Source organism: Oreochromis aureus, linkage group 13 (assembly GCF_013358895.1).
Source record: "Oreochromis aureus strain Israel breed Guangdong linkage group 13, ZZ_aureus, whole genome shotgun sequence".
In the NCBI taxonomy this organism is placed as follows: Eukaryota; Metazoa; Chordata; class Actinopteri; order Cichliformes; family Cichlidae; genus Oreochromis; species Oreochromis aureus.
The window spans coordinates 9,281,134-9,297,497 of NC_052954.1; the positions used below are offsets into that span (position 1 = coordinate 9,281,134).

The 16,364-nt window shown below is 40.5% G+C and overlaps 1 protein-coding gene across 1 annotated transcript; it reads left to right on the forward strand.

The window, feature by feature from the left end:
• Positions 1 to 1,282: 1,282 nt before the first annotated feature.
• On the forward strand, positions 1,283 to 8,246 carry LOC116318785 (E3 ubiquitin-protein ligase TRIM21-like). The gene is made up of 2 exons (XM_031737925.2): positions 1,283 to 1,407; positions 6,230 to 8,246. The coding sequence occupies exon 2, from the start codon at positions 6,239 to 6,241 to the stop codon at positions 7,892 to 7,894; it is 1,656 nt and encodes a 551-aa protein (XP_031593785.2). The 5' UTR covers positions 1,283 to 1,407; positions 6,230 to 6,238; the 3' UTR covers positions 7,895 to 8,246.
• Positions 8,247 to 16,364: the final 8,118 nt, after the last annotated feature.

The following is a 16,364-nucleotide window of genomic DNA, read 5'->3' on the forward strand; positions in this document are numbered from 1 at the left end:
GAAGTCTTAAATATAGACCTAAAATTTGGGTCACTAGGATAAAGATTTGAGGATAATTCACAATGAAATTCAGATGCAGCCTCGTTTTACCTTTTGAACATGACTCACAAGCTCTATACTAAAATGAACTCCTAAAGAATAGCACACATAAAAAAACTGTGTATAATCTAATTTAGTTGAAGGTTGTTATAAAGACACATAACCTGGCTGTGTGAATGAATCAAATATTATAAAATAAAATATTCTTTGTGGAAATTGTATGTGTGTTTTTCAGTTAAGTCTCTGTTTTAGTGATGTGTCGGTCGCGAACGAAACGGCTCTTAGAGCCGACTTTTTGACATGAACAACGCGAGCCCGCTCCTTATTGTTTTTTTTCTTTTTTTCTTTCTCTCACCCTCTCTCTCGCACTTTTTTTCCGCTTCACTCCGCACGAGAGCCTTGTGTTTGCGCTGAGCAGAGGGGGGAGGGGCGGTAGGTGCACTCGCAGTAGCACAGGAACAGAGCGGGAGGGAAAGAGAGAGAAAGAGAGCCAGGGACAACAACGTCACATTAGCAAGGTATAGTAATCATCCACAACTATTTTCAGTTGCGGATGATAAAGGATTCAGTAAGTTTATTCATGCAGGCCCATATGACAGAGAATATGCATCTTCTTTTTGTTTTGCATATTTTAATTTATATTGTATTGTGTTGTGGTAGTAGTGATGCGCTGGTAGTGATGCGCTGGTAGTAGTAATGCGCTGGTAGTGATGCGCTGGTAGTAGTGATGCGCTGGAAGTACTCTGTACTTCCCCTCACAGCGTCAACGACCTGAGCCAGGCTAGTCGGTTAATCGAATCGGCCTCCAGATTACTACTACTAATAATGATAATAATAATGATAACATTATAATGATAATTATAATATACTGTAATTAATCATAATTAATGTTATTGTTGTATATATTTAAGAACACTAATTAGAAAATACAAATATATATGAACATAAAAGTATATTTACATTTTTTCAGTAATAAAAATACAGAAATGTAGATGAACATATGCTTTTAACCTGATGTCACCTGTACCTGCAGCAGGCTGAAAGGAGAGAAAAGCTCAGAGGTTTCAAGAATGAATTTCTAACATCTTAAATTTCAAGCATCATTTCAGCTCAGAGAAAACAGCTGAGTTTCTCCTGATCCCCTGACGCCATCATTACTGTGTAAATTCAGGATCCACTCCTGCCCCCTGCTACACCAGTTAGTGGCTACAAACCAGCTGATCCTCCTCTAATGCAGGAAATGCAAACATGTACATGCAGAGGCAGAGCAAGAAATGGAATTTATGAGGGAGCAGAGCTGCAGTTGCGTCTTCTTTGTCTCTGAAAGAAGATTCAGCCGAGTCCATCAGGTTTCTCTCAGCAACAGTGGTGAGTGCAGCTGATCACTCTGTTCATCACAGTCACATTGGTTCAATAGAAATGTGCTCATATAGCCACAGATCTACGGTAGAAACATGGAGCTGCTGTTTGAAAGAGTCTCACTGTGGCACTGCTCAGGAGAATAAACATCTGGGTGTCCACAAGTACCTCCTATCTCATATTCCTAACCTGCTTTCCTTGACCTCAATGAAAACACTGAGGTCAAGGAAAAGTTGTTAGGAGATATGATAAGGACTTAGGAAAAGAGAAGAGCTGTGCGCTGAGAACTGCAGAAGACTAGAAAACACTGACACCATTACACCTTATGTGTGTAAGAGTTTCACTTTCAGGAGGACATTTAAATGAGTCATATGAACGGGGCTGGCTCTACACTGGTACAAGAGGAGGCAACGCCCCTTAAGTCAAGCTTTTAGAAGTTGAGAAAGAAAATTTCACTAGCTGGGCCCACGTCCTCAATTTAGGCTTGACAGCATTTTAGTAGGTAAAAGTGAATGCTTTGACATGAATTGAGCTGCGGTTTCGGGAAGACCTCGAAGGGGACTGGCGATGGCTCCCGGGCCTGGCAGATCCCCATGTGCTAAATAGAAATGAAGAAGTTACAGAATTGAAAACAAGGAGGGAGGGAGGGTGGGGCACGTAAACAGCTTGCAGAACTGGAGAACTGGGGGAACCTGATGATAACCGGAAGGAGCGTTTGGAGGCGTGGTCCCCCTCCTGAAATTCTGATACATAGTTGCCAAAATAGATTACCCACAAACTGAATGTGGACAAGTTTTACTAAAGTAGCAGAAAAATCCACTGAAAAGGCACAAATGAGATGGTTTCACCTCTCGTTCGCTCTTTCCCTCCATGCTCTGTTTGTGATAGTGATGGGTCGGTCGCGAACAAAACGGCTCTTAGAGCCGACTCATTGAAGTGAACGATGGGAACCGGCTGCTTATAGAGATCGACAGACCACGTGACTTTTGCGCATTGCATTGTAGGTACGAGTGGCAGCAAAAACAAAACACTGCATCAAGCGTTAGCATTTCCAGCACCGGCCATCATTAATTCTGCGGTTTTAATTAGCTGCTTCAGTGAAAAACAAATCAACAATGCAAAAAAAACCAAAAACCAAAAACATTGCAAAACAGCATACTGGAAAACAGTTATTCATCACTTGATTGCTTCAATACAACCCTTGGGCACATATATGCTTTTCATGGCTGTTTTGATATCGTTCTCTCTCTTAACCGATCAAATCTCGCTGTGGTAGCAGCTTTAAACTCGATATGACCCAGGTTGATAGAGGGTGCCCAGTCTGGATCGCATTCCAGCATTTTGTAGGCTGGTTTTCCTACAAAACACAACAAACATTAGCCTGCAAAGCCACAGTGAACAAAGCAGCATAGCGCAACGAATTCAATTCAAATCAATATAAGACTTATTTGTAACCTACATCATCAATTATGTTATGATAAATTACGTAATAACTACAACAAAAGACTTACCTTTGTGGAAATGCTTGGAGCAGACTAACATGTGAGCTGGAGTGTTCTGGAATGTTATATTTGGTCTTCGAATGGCTGCAATCCAGGCCATCCGTCGGCTCTTTGTTACTTCGGAAACATGGCTTGAACAATTTCTCTTCCACGACGTAATCCGATCTCTTTACCTGTCGGCTTCCCATGGCTGTCATGCGACCGGCTATTGCAGATAATAATAATACTACAGCTTCTTGCCTTTCTTTTTACGTTTCTTTTTATCACTGTGTGACTGTTTTCTTGTGAAAGCCTGCATGCGCTAGTACCACTTGCCACTCGTACCTACAATCCTTTGCGGTTTTGCCCCAGAAATGACGTCACATTTTCAATCTCTATTCTTTCTCTCACCCTCCTCTGCTCTGTTTGCGCTGAGCAGAGGGAGGAGGGGTGGTAGTTACACTGGCAGCACCAGTAGCACACAAACAGAGCAGGAGGGAGAGAGGGAAAGAGAGCCAGGGGCAACAACATCGACACATTAGAAAGGTATCATAAAGAAAATGAGTGACGCCAAGAAAAGAAGCAAAATCTGAAACCATTTAAATTTTACTGACAACACAAAGGCAGAGTGTAGAGTCTGCAAGAAAAGGATATCATAGAGAGCCGACTCCACAAACAACCTGCACAGGCACCCGAGAACTGTCCACCCATCAGTGCAATGGGAAGATCACACACAGTCAAACTGAGTGTGATATTAATGAAGGTGCATTTTTTTTCTTTTCGTTTTGCACATTTTAATCTATATTTTATTGTGTTGTGGTTTGCAGTGTTTTGTGTTGTTTCACTTTGAATTTGTTTAAAAGGAAAAAGCTGAAAATTTAAAGAGTTAAAAGTTGAATTGTAAACAGTTTGTTTTTGTATTTTATAATTAATTTTTTTACATTTTATGTGGAGTGAATAAATAAAAGCATATGTGTATAATAAACATATATAAATAAAAACACGTTGTTTTTTTTTACATTAGTAATTCATTTTGTGCATAACTTTATATTGTTGTTGATAATAAATTAATTAAAGTAACAAAATAACCTCAAGAACTGCTTGGGAGCCAAAAGAATCAGCTCTCTAAAAAGAGCCAGAATTCCCACCACTAGTTTGTGCGCAGACTCACACAGCACTCCGCAGAGATCGCTCCCTGCAGCTAAACATCCAATCACTGTTAGTATGCAAATGAGCCGGTGTCAGGTTTCTCAGAGGGCAGGGCAGAGCAAAACGAAGCCCATGAGAAGTCCATAACAAATAACTTAGATATGGATGAATCTGTAAGGGAAGCAGGAGATTGTTGTTGTAGAATGAATGAAGAGAAAGGGGAGTGGAGCTGTTCAGCTGCAAACAGAGTTCAGTTCCTTGTAAAACAAACAAGCTTAAAATAAGACGAAAAAAGTTCAAATGTTCAGTTCTGAACCTGCTGTGCTCTACACATTAATTTTAAAATTGTAGGAAAAGACATGGTGATTTTTTTTATTACCATGGCAACCCTTTTTAGTTTTCTTAATATTGGCAACAGCGAGAAATGTTATTGTTATATTTGATATAGGCCATCCAATTAAGGTAAATGTCATGTTTTTAGTTGTCAGAATCTGATGAGGAATATGTAATTTTATTTTTTGTTGTTTTATTTTTCAGTTAACGTAAGCAGGGGGTTTGCGTGCCTCAGTGACCTTGTTTCTTTGGAACGCACCTTCTATCTTTTTGACTTCAGGCTGACTCCACATTTCCTCTTCTTATTAGTGCTTCTGTTTCCTTTAGCTCTTTCACATTAAAAGCAAAGCGCAGGTAAACTTTTATTGTGAAGCATTGAGAGGAAATAGTGTGTTTGTCACAGAGTGAGGAGAGTTTTGTTAGCTGAGTTGTCTCTCACATACCACCACTTTCATCATGAACAATTAAAACAGGAACAGGAAGTTAAATAAAGGGTGGTGCAACACCATCAGCAAACTTCATCTATCCATTTTCATGACTACTGATCAGATTCAGACTCCCAGATGATACAGGCCGGGATACACCCTGGACAGGTTGCTAGGCTACTGCATGTCTAATGCTGCTGAGCAAACTCATCCTGTAAAGTCTCATTTGGGCACGCACTAATAAAAATCTGAACAATGCAAAAGACAACAAATGACAATTTCTTAATGGTATATAGTTGAATTTCAAAATATCGCAAACAACATATGTTGAGCACTTTTAACATGGATTTCTTAGAAAAAATGAAGAAAATACTTTTTCCTTTCAAATTTCATTCTAACCTGAGCTACTGTGAACAAGTTTACCACTAAACAAACAATATCAGTAGACTGTCATCAAAGATGAGGGTGAGGACCCAGGTACTGACAACACAGGGAGACAGGAACTTAATAACAAAAGGCGGGCCGTTTATTTAGGCAAAAAACACAAGGCTACAAAAATAAGAAAAACTAATAACTAATGTAAACTGGGAGAAGCTAAACTCAGAGCACCGCACAAGGAAGGTGGAAAAAACTAGAGATTGGGAACATGGGGAAGATGAACAGACAACCTGACAATGAGCAAAGGGAAAGCAAACTGAACACAAAGCATGTGAGACAGGGGACTGTCAAAATAAAACAGGAAGTGGGACACAGACTGAAACCCAGACAAGGTCAGGTAAAAGTAATACAGACATGACTAAGGGGTGGAGCGAGAGGGCGAGGGACAGAGGGAGAGAGAGAGGGTGAGAGACATGCAGACAAAACAACATAAAGACTAAACATGAAACGTGACTCACAGGTGAGGCACAGTAACAAGAACCTAAAGACTAATAAAATAAGCGAACAGGAAACACAAATGATTAAACTGGGAAGAGCAAGAACCATGACTAACATCAAAGAATAGAAACTTAACCAGAACATCAAACACTGACTCGCAGACTCGGGACCAATAGATCAACATTCTGGAGTTTCCAAATTTTACTCTACTTTTAACTGAGAACATGTTTTGTTTTCAACACCAGGTAAATTTTTAAAACATTTTCTGCTGCTTTACTTTGCCTAAGAACTTTATGGTCCAAGAACCATCAGAAAGTAGAAACTGCCAATCATGTCTGTTGTGGCCTTGACAAATGGCATCATTCTGGTGATTTCCACATTTTTCACTCTCGCCTGGAGGTTTGTTAATTCAGAGGGTTAAAGTGCTTCATCTGCTCGTCACAGCAATAACTCAAAACGGCTGATGGACACGTAAAGATTAAAAGACTGACACTTTCCTTTTTCTTTCTTCTTAAACATTAAATTAAAATTGAATTAAAACTTATTTTTCTTTTCCTTCTCCCTCAGAGTGCAGACATGGCTGCTGCCAGTAATCTGCAATCTGAAGATCAGTTTCTGTGCTCCATCTGTCTGGATGTGTTCACTGATCCAGTCAGCACACCATGTGGACACAACTTCTGCAAAAACTGCATCACTCAGCACTGGAACACTAATGGCAGACATAAATGTCCTATGTGTAACAGAGTGTTCAAGAGACGACCTGAACTAGACATCAACACTTTGTTCTCTGAGATGGTTGCTCAGTTCAGACATGAAGCTCAGCAGAAAGCCAGCAGCAGCAGCTCAGAGCAACAAGCTGCCAAACCAGGAGAAGTTCTCTGTGACGTCTGCACTGGAACCAGACTGAAGGCCCTGAAGTCCTGCCTGGTGTGTCAGACTTCCTACTGTCAGACTCACCTGGAGCCTCATCTGACAAAGAAAGCTCTGAGAGGACATCAGTTGATTGATGCTGTGGAGAACCTGGAAGACAAGATGTGTAAGAAGCATGAAAAACCTCTGGAGCTGTTCTGTAAGACCGACCAGACATGTGTCTGCATGCTCTGCTCTGTTTTAGAGCACAAGAACCACGAGTTTGTTCCTCTGAGAGAAGAATATGAAGGAAAGAAGGCAGAGCTGGGGAAGACAGAAGCTGTGATTCAGCAGATGATCCAGAAGAGACGACTGAAGATTCAAGAGATCAAAGAGTCAGTGAAGACGAGTAAAGGTGCTGCAGACAGACAGAAAGCAGAAGGTGTTCAGGTCCTCACTGCTCTGAAGGAGTCTGTTGAGAGACGCCTGAAGGAGCTCATAAAGGAGATCGAAGACAAACAGGAAACTACAGAGAAACAGGCTGAAGGTCTCATCAAAGATCTGGAACAGGAAATCTCTGAGCTGATGAAGAGAAGCTCTGAGGTGGAGCAGCTCTTACACTCTGAAGACCACCTCCACCTCCTCCAAAGCTTCTCGTCCCTGAAAGCTGCTCCACCCACCAAGGACTGGACAGAGGTCAGAGTCCATCCACCATCATATGAGGGGACTGTGGTGAGAGCTGTGGCTCAGCTGGAGGAGACACTCAGAAAAGACTTGAAGAAGCTGTTTGAGGCTGAGCTGAAGACGGTCCAGCAGTATGCAGTGGATGTGACTCTGGATCCTGATACAGCGTATCCTAATCTCATCCTGTCTGATGATGGGAAGCAAGTATACTGTGGTGATGTGAGGATCAATGTTCCAGACAACCCAGAGAGATTTTCTGCTTGTGTTTGTGTTTTAGGAGCGCAGAGTTTCTCTTCAGGCAGATTTTACTTTGAGGTTCAGGTTAAAGGAAAGACTGACTGGGACTTGGGAGTGGCCAAAGAGTCGATCAACAGGAAGGGAAATGTTATGCTGAGACCTCAGTATGGTCTCTGGACTGTAGTGCTGAGAAATGGAAATGAATACAGAGCTTGTGCAGGTCCTTCATTCCGTCTCTGTCTTTATTCTGGTCCGGAGAAGGTGGGGGTGTTTGTGGATTATGAGGAGGGTCTGGTCTCCTTTTATGATGTTGGTACTGGAGCTCTGATCTACTCCTTTACTGGCTGCTCCTTCACTCACAAACTCCACCCATACTTCAGTCCCTATATGAATCAGGGTGGTAACAACTCTTCACCTCTGATCATCTGTCCTGTCAATCAAACTGAGTCGATCAACAACTGATTTTATTTGATGAACTGATTGAAGTAAAGGTGGCACCTGTGTGTTTGGCACACCGTCTACCGCTCTTTCTTATTTGTCTCATTTTATTATTTTTAGCCAACGTTGTGCAAGATGTCAGTTCCACGCTGTCTTATGATCGCCGACTCCTGGTGCCGTCGCGTGCTCTGGACCCTGTGGACTCCTGGTTGGTTCCCGTTGTCGGCTCTATCAAGAGGAGCCCTCTTAAATCCTTCCTGTCAACATCTGCATTGGTGGGGAGCGGATCAATCAAACCTTCGACCGGTGGATCAGGTAGTCACTCCCCCAGAAGTCTCCAAACCAGCTCCCCTCAGGTTGGGTTTAATAAATGCCAGATCGGTGGCAAACAAAACTTTCATTTTGAAGGATTTCTTTTCTTCCCATGCTTTGGGTTTCCTCTGTCTGACTGAAACTTCACCTGGTGAGTTAAGTGCCTTTTCTGCCGGCTGGCTCTGCTTATTTTAGTGCCCCAAGAGCTTCTGGTCATGGTGGGGGGTTAGCTGTTGTTTTTAAAGCACACTTCGATTTTAGGCAGCTGTCCTCACCGACACGCTACACCGGTTTTGAACTTTGTGTGAACTGGGCCACTCACCTTCGTTGCTGTATGCGATAGTTTACCGGCCTCCTAGAAATAATAAGGATTTTTAATATGAGTTTTCGGACTTTCTTGCTGACTGGACATCATGGTACGACCAGCTCTGTGATTTTAATATCCATGTCTGTTGCCCAGGGAAGCCGCTGGTTAAGAACTTCATGGACTGTCTGTTAAAGGTCCCACTCAAGAACGTGGTCACACATTGGACTTGGTGTTATCTTATGGGTTATCCGTATGTAACTTACATGTCGAGGATGCTGTATTCTCTGACCATATGCCTGTAATGCAGACACTAAAGCGGTTGCGCCACAATGTCATGCTAAAAAGAATGATTCTTTAAAATACAAGGGGGAGCAAGCGAATCAGATACCAAGGGCACACAGATGAAGCAGGTCTGATCGGAAACAGTTTATTTCCAGGCCAGGGAGCATAAATAAAGAAACACCTCTTAAAAACGTACGTAATAAAATGTTATCAATCTATTAAAAATAAATAAAACAATTCTAAAACCAGTAAAACTACAATTTTTGACATTCATTAAAACCCCCTGATATAATTATGCCACATGTTTATTATGGGTCCACCAGGAGGCCAGGAATTCCTTCTTTAGAGCGGAGTCCACGCCAGCCTTGTCTCCGGCAGACAAGGAGGAGCCTCCTATCCTCCTCTTGTCCCTTCACTGGGCCCATTGCATCCCAGCCCAGCTCGTGTTCTGCACCAGAGTCCGTCATGCGATGCCACCACGGCTTCCCTCGCCTGAGCGCCCTGTAAAATAACAAACAGGGGCCAGAACGGTCGTCCCGGAAGCGGAAGCCATGGCGACCCTCTCCCAACCTGGCTTCACCCGGTAAACAACAGTGGAGACACTACTTACAAATGCAGGCAGAGGTATACCTCTGCCCTGCTGCCAATCATACGTGTTGTCTCTTACTGTCGCCGTTCCTTGCTGTCAGGACTGGGTCGCCAGGTCATGCTGGCAATTCCCATCACTACTCTGTTTGTTGAGTCATGCTGATGCTTTTCTGGAGTTTAATTCAAGTCAGAGTAATGTTTTTTTGAGAGTATTTTTAAAATCTATTTAACGCTTTACCCCATAAAAACCTGTGACAGAATGAGGAAACCTCTATTTATGTATTGTGCTCACTCTAGGATCACTGTGATCTTACACCTTCATATAAAATATATTCTGCCATCATAGTGGTGAGACTCCACCGTCTGCTAGTTTATCCACTGCTTTGATAGGGGTAATTAGCAAATGTTAGCATGTTAATGCAAGACAGTAAAAGGGGAACATTATGCAACCCCAATTCCCACAAAATAGGGTGCTACATAAAAAGGAAGAAATCTAAAAACCAATATTTGATAACAGTGATGTTTGGGCCCTCGCACATTATGGCAATAAAAACAGGGATGATTCTGTCATTGAAGTTATTGGGCTCATGGAAATCACTGTATGTGGATACAGTTTTCTGTGTCACTCACAAATACAGGTTAAAGTGCTATCATATAAAGAAGAAGCCATAAGTGACTGGTGCCATTTGCATCTGCATGCTAATTGTAAATACATTCATTCCAAGTCATCTTAGTGGAAACCAACTTAAGATGATTATTACTTTCAACATTAATTTGAGTGTATAAAGGTAAATCAAGAATATACAATAGATCGAAAAAAGTTTAATGCACTAATTTTCTGTGTGGTGTTTAAATATTTTCTTACAAATCTCCTGTTTTTAAAAATCTCTCTTAAGTGTTAAATATACAACCACAAGACTTGTTTGATGTGTTTACTACCCTTTTTTTCCAGTAAGTTGATGACAGTATGTAGACTAGACCATTAGTTGTACCCCCACAAAAACTACAGACTCTTTTCTTCTGTTTTTTATCCCATCATTATTAAATAAGCATGCAAAGTTTTACCAGGGATGATTAATTATTGCATGTGCCTGTCAATAACAATACAGCAGATAATCAGTTAATAAACGGCAATTGCCATAAGGGAATTACACACCTTGATTTATAGGTAATGTTAATGAGTAATGAAGTAGGAAAAATCCATTAAGAAGCGGTTTGGGTCTGTTAGACAATGTTCCAAATTTTATAATTCTGGAAAAGCAAGAGGTAGCTGTAGAAATCTAAGCGAACATCTTTTAAAACATCTGCTCTAAGGATTTTCATCATTCAAAAAAGATCTAGGTCAAACTTGTGAATATAGAGCAATGAATGTGTCTCCAAGTGCCAACGGAAGACAGCGGCAGGTAGAAGAAGATCAGTTCATCTCATATTTTATGCATTGCTTCTCATCTTTGTGGGAGCAGAGCTGAGTCTGAGCCCTGTTTGAAATCTCCCAACCTCATTAGGAACTGGTTTGCTTTTGGGGAATCGGGTCTGTTCTCCTGCCTGCCTGTGAGGAGTAAGACTCTAAAGGAGCCGGTTTGGATGCTTCTTTGATGTTCGCATCGAGGGGATTGTGTGTTTCTTGCCAGGAGAATGATCCACTGTGGAAACTCATCTCTTCTGAACTCATTCACAGGAGCAAACACAAGCACAACAACATATCTAAATATCAGAATTTTTTCAAACCACACAGTTTTATAAGTAGTATCAACAACATTTGCTGTGATTATTAATTTGAAAATCCAGGGTGAAGCAGCAGTTTTACATTTTATTTCAGTCTTTCTTGCCTAGTCCCTTAAATTGGCACATTGTAATGCAGCAGTGAACAGTTCTCTTGACTAAAATGTAGTGTCTGTTTTGGTAATGACATACTCGCTAACAGCAGGTGTTTCCATCTTGCTGGGATTACAGGCCTGGACTGTGTGTAGGATGGAATTTTTCTCCCTGTTTAGTGTCATAGTGATGAGTCTCAGAGGAAAAGTCTTTGACGGGATAATGAATTCTCTTTATGGATAGTTGTTTGTGCTGGAAATGACCTGTCCATGCAGTGTAGTTCTGTGTTAGAGACCAATGTTGCTGGTGACAGGAGCAATCTTGAAGCAATGAAAAAGGATGAAAGTGGGTGGCTTTTTTTGCCTTGCAAACCCAGTTATTTTAAAGAGGGGTGCAGACTAGTTTATTTCAGGTTTTAAGACATGGTAATAGGTCATGTGGTTCATAAGTCTTAAAAGTGTTGAAAACTGAGCATTAATAAAACAAAACTGATAATAATCTTTCTGTACTCTTCATTTAGGTTCGCCTCATGGTGCTTTGAATTCACATCTTTTCAAACTGCGCCTCGGTCTCTCTTGCAAAGATTTACTGTTATAAACATGGCAAATGTCCTTGAGTTTAATGGTTGTTCAAAATCAATTTCAGAGCTAAAGAAGGTAACCTCGGTGCTGCATCAATCTCTCATCTCCTGGCAGCAGTCTTCATGCTATATCTGAATAAGTAAGCAACACCTTAACAATCCTCCCTGCTGCCATCCATCCATCTGTAAATGAGGGAAGCACCCTTTATTCTAAAATTAGTAACAGTGAAAGGACTAGCTAAAAGTTCATGGAAACCTGTCTTTTGCATATGAATGGTTGAAAAATGTGGCGTCTAGCATAGTGAGAGATCGGTAGGCTGATTTTGATGTGTGAAATAAGAAACCTGTTTGTTACAGCTTGCTGGAGGCTTTAAGGACCTTATTGGCGTCATCGAGTGGGACAGGTGCAAACTGACAAGTAAATTTATATTTCTTAGTGTGTCAGCTAAAGTCAGCTTATAGTAGTCTCCCCAGATATATTAACCTTATATTGATTAAAAATCAGAATAGTGTACTGACTACCTGTTTGTGCTCTTAAAGCTTTTTAACAAGTTCAAATTTTGTCTACAATTTCTTTTAATCGTAATTTTTAATAAGTTAATGTGTATATAAAGGTTAACAATGCACATAAAATACTGAAGCTTTTACAGCAGACACTTAACATACAGAGCACAACATGGTTTTTAAACTTGACATGCTATTAGCTCCTCTTGTGCATTTTTGCTTTTTTTTTTTCTTTTTCTTTGCAACAATGTCTCCAGTCTGCTTGTAGTTCACATCAAGCACTCTTTAGAAGTAGGCCAACTTTTTCTCTGAAGCAATATTTCCATGAAAGGTGTCCAAGTAGATCAAGCACTCACAGCATCTATATCTAACATAGGTTTTTCTGTTTTCTTTTAAAGATGTGCATAAGATTAAAGCCTGACCCAGTCTTGGTTCTAAAGATAATGTGTCATAAGTCATATGACTTTTAAAAAATTGACAGTGCCTCCAAGTCTCAGTAATTAACATGTTGAAAGTGAAACAGAAATTTCAGTCTCAATTTTATGAAACAAGCTTTTTCATAACATATTATTTATACTTTATGCTTTATTTATAAATATAATTCACCTATACATTTTTTGATGGTATCATCTCAGAAGCCCGGAAGGATGTATAAGTTCAGACACCTCCAATAAACCTATAGTAATAGCTTTCTCTCACATCCACATATTAGGTTTGGCCTTTCGGTCTTGATGTTAGTGATTAGTTCCTATGACCTTTGAAAGCCTTGCACAAAGGCACAAAGGGGCTATTGCACTATTGTATATCACAGTGATATTCTTTAGAATCTTTATAATACTGGACAGTTAATCTTGAGTGAAATAATGACACTTTTAGTTCCTGTATAAGAGGTGATCACTCTGAGTTTATAAAATAGGCTAAAGTTTGACAAGATTTCCCTTGTTTGCTGTGTTCATTGATACAGGTCACTGTTGTTTTTGTCCACATCTCAGGTTCAGACTAAATTCTTGGATGGGTTGCCATGAAATTTGGGGGAGATGGCTACACAGTTTGTTTTTTCAATTTTTCAATTCAATTCAATTTTATTTATATAGTGCCAAATCACAACAGCAGTCGCCTCAAGGCGCTTTATATTGTAAGGTAGAACCTACAATAATACATACTGAGAAAAAAACCAACAATCATATGACCCCCTATGAGCAAGCACTTTGGCGACAGTGGGAAGGAAAAACTCCCTTTTAACAGGAAGAAGGGGCAGGGCCATCTTCCGCGACCGGTTGGGGAGAGAGAAGGAAGACAGGATAGAAGACATGCTGTGGAAGAGAGTGAGAGATTAATAACAAGTGTGATTCAGCAGAGAGGTCTATTAACACATGTTCAGTGAGAAAAGGTGACTGAAAAGGAAATACTCAATGCATTATGGGAATCCCCCAGCAGTCTACACCTATTGCAGCATAACTAAGGGAGGATTCAGGGTCACCTGATCCAGCCCTAACTATATGCTTTAGCAAAAAGGAAAGTTTTAAGCCTAATCTTAAAAGTAGAGATAGTGTCTGTCTCCCGAATCCAAACTGGAAGTTGGTTCCACAGAAGAGGGGCCTGAAAACTGAAGGCTCTGCCTCCCATTCTACTTTTAAATACTCTAGGAACAACAAGCAAGCCTGCAGTGCAAGAGCGAAGTGCTCTAATGGGGTGAAGTTTAGAATTATATGTGTGCTATATATGTGTCAGACCAGTAAAGCAGCAATTTATTTCATATGCAAGTGATACTAGCTGGGTCTCCAACTATGACCTTAGGCATAATAGCAATTTTCAGGGGAAGTGTCAGTAAGTAGCCAAGCATGAAGGCAGTGCATCAGGTGAGAAGTTTAATGGTGTTGTGCTAAGTTGGAGCCTTCCGGGCCGAAAAGTGAAGCGTGAAGACGCTTTGATTGAAAAGTGAGCCGACACAAACATGGCAGCTGTCTGCTGCCGCCTGCTCTCACCTCCGCTCATCAGAGTCACTGAACCAGACCTCTCTGCCCTATTTGTGGTGCGGCTGCTTTTTGGAACATTTTATTCAATTAGCAGAATAATAAAATAACCTGCTGTGTGTGGCTTTAGCTTCAGAGGATATAATAAAGCAGAAAATATTTGTAACTGTGCATTTCACTCATGCAGTTTGTGGATAGAGCTTCATATCAAGCTTACTATCATTAGCTCATACTTTCACACTCTATATCTAAATGTCACTTCTAGCTCCAAAATAACAACATGCTAGTGGTTTAAATGCCAAAGGCTTTTTTTTATAAAGCAGTGGGATAATTATGTTTCAATCTTAATGTATATTTTCATTCCTACAGAAGTTTAAACTGTTTCTGTGTCCTGTCTAACCAACACCAACACGTTGGAGTTTTTAACAACATTTCTCTTTTTATGGCTAAAAACTTATAACACTGCTTTGGTTCTGTCACATCACTTGAAAACATAAACAACAAAACCTTTTTATCGTTTTATTCCTAATGTTTGTGACACTGTTCCTATTAAAAATGATGCCAATAAATCTGCACATTGTGTCATTATCTGGATGCACAGCAAAGTTTTATTTAGGATGTAGCATATTGAGGTCATTGGTCATTACAGACAACAGAATATCTGATGGAGTTGACCTGCTGTATCAGGCAGATCTATGAGCCATTGCTTTTATTATGTACTGACGGTCATTTGCAGTTGCTACTGCATCACTGCATCTGTAGAGGGCCGTTTGTTAGGAAACTAATATCATGAATTACTTTTGCAAGAGTTAAGTTTGACCTCCCTGATGTGATTGCATCCTTGACATTCTAATCACAGTTGATGAGCTCGGCTTGGAGATTAAATGCATCTCTGTCTGGTGATGAAAAGGTGTGTGTCTCTGTGTAGGATGCACAAAATGTGATAATGCTACACACAGTATTTAAGGTAGGAAATTATGCACATTTATGATCTGATGTCCACCTACATCTGTATCCACATTGCACAGCAATGCCTCAATAGATACTGTCACAGCAGTTTCATGCAGTCTTTCATGACTAGTGTACTGTGACTGGAAATTAGGAGCGGTGGCTTGTGCACAAATAATCTTAGCTTTATTTGAAGCCAAGTTCCCTCTGACTCCTACGTCGGTTTCAAACAGGGCTGAAGCAGGCATGCCGCCTGCATCAGACAATTATCCTGAGAAAACAGCAACCGAAACAGAAAATAAACTGAGATCAATACGCTGCTCGCCTCTCACATGATGACGTGATGGGATCATGTAACATTTGTGGCAGTTAATGTCATTACTGTAGCGTGACAGCTGTCAGAGCCAAAGCCAAGGACAAAAGAATTCAGGGAGACCATTAACAGGAAGGAGTTCTTTGGGTGTAATGAGGTGAAACAAACACTTTATGTTTCTTATGATCTTTTGATCTCTTCTAACATTAGGAAATACATCAATTTATTGATCAATCAATCAATCAATCAATAAAATAATTTATACCTAAATACTTATAGTTTGTGGCACACTTTCTTAAAGTTTAAAGGTTCTTAAAGTTCTTAAAGATTTCTTAAAGGATAAAAATCTGGAGGGGATGTGAACCTGAGCATAGAAAGTCCCTGTTTGCGAAGCATGCCTGTCCTTCACACCAGGCACTCAGTATCAGCTGCCAGTGGGACATGAGAGGCACTTCAGTCTGTTCTTTGGGAAGGTTTACAGGGAAATGCCATCACTGGTGGACTACAAGCACTGAAGCATTGATCCAAGCTGCCGTGCAGGACCTCCGCCTGGAACAGTGGGGCAATAACAGCTGTCTAGCGTTGGGATGTTTAAAAAGGACATAGTTGAAATAAGATCAGCAGTGCAGCTCTTTGCCTGTATATCTCCCAGTGCTCACACTATGGGATAAATAAGGATGTTCACTTGCAGGGAAAAATTTGACAAATAACAGTAAACCAGTGAAATGATGTTAACTCACTTTAATTAATAAATAATGTGTGCAATATCTAGCAGTGTGAATCATTTTGTGAAGATTATATTGTAAGTAGCACCCCAAACCTCCACGCAGCACACTATTATGATTATGATGATTTACCATTATGTATCATTA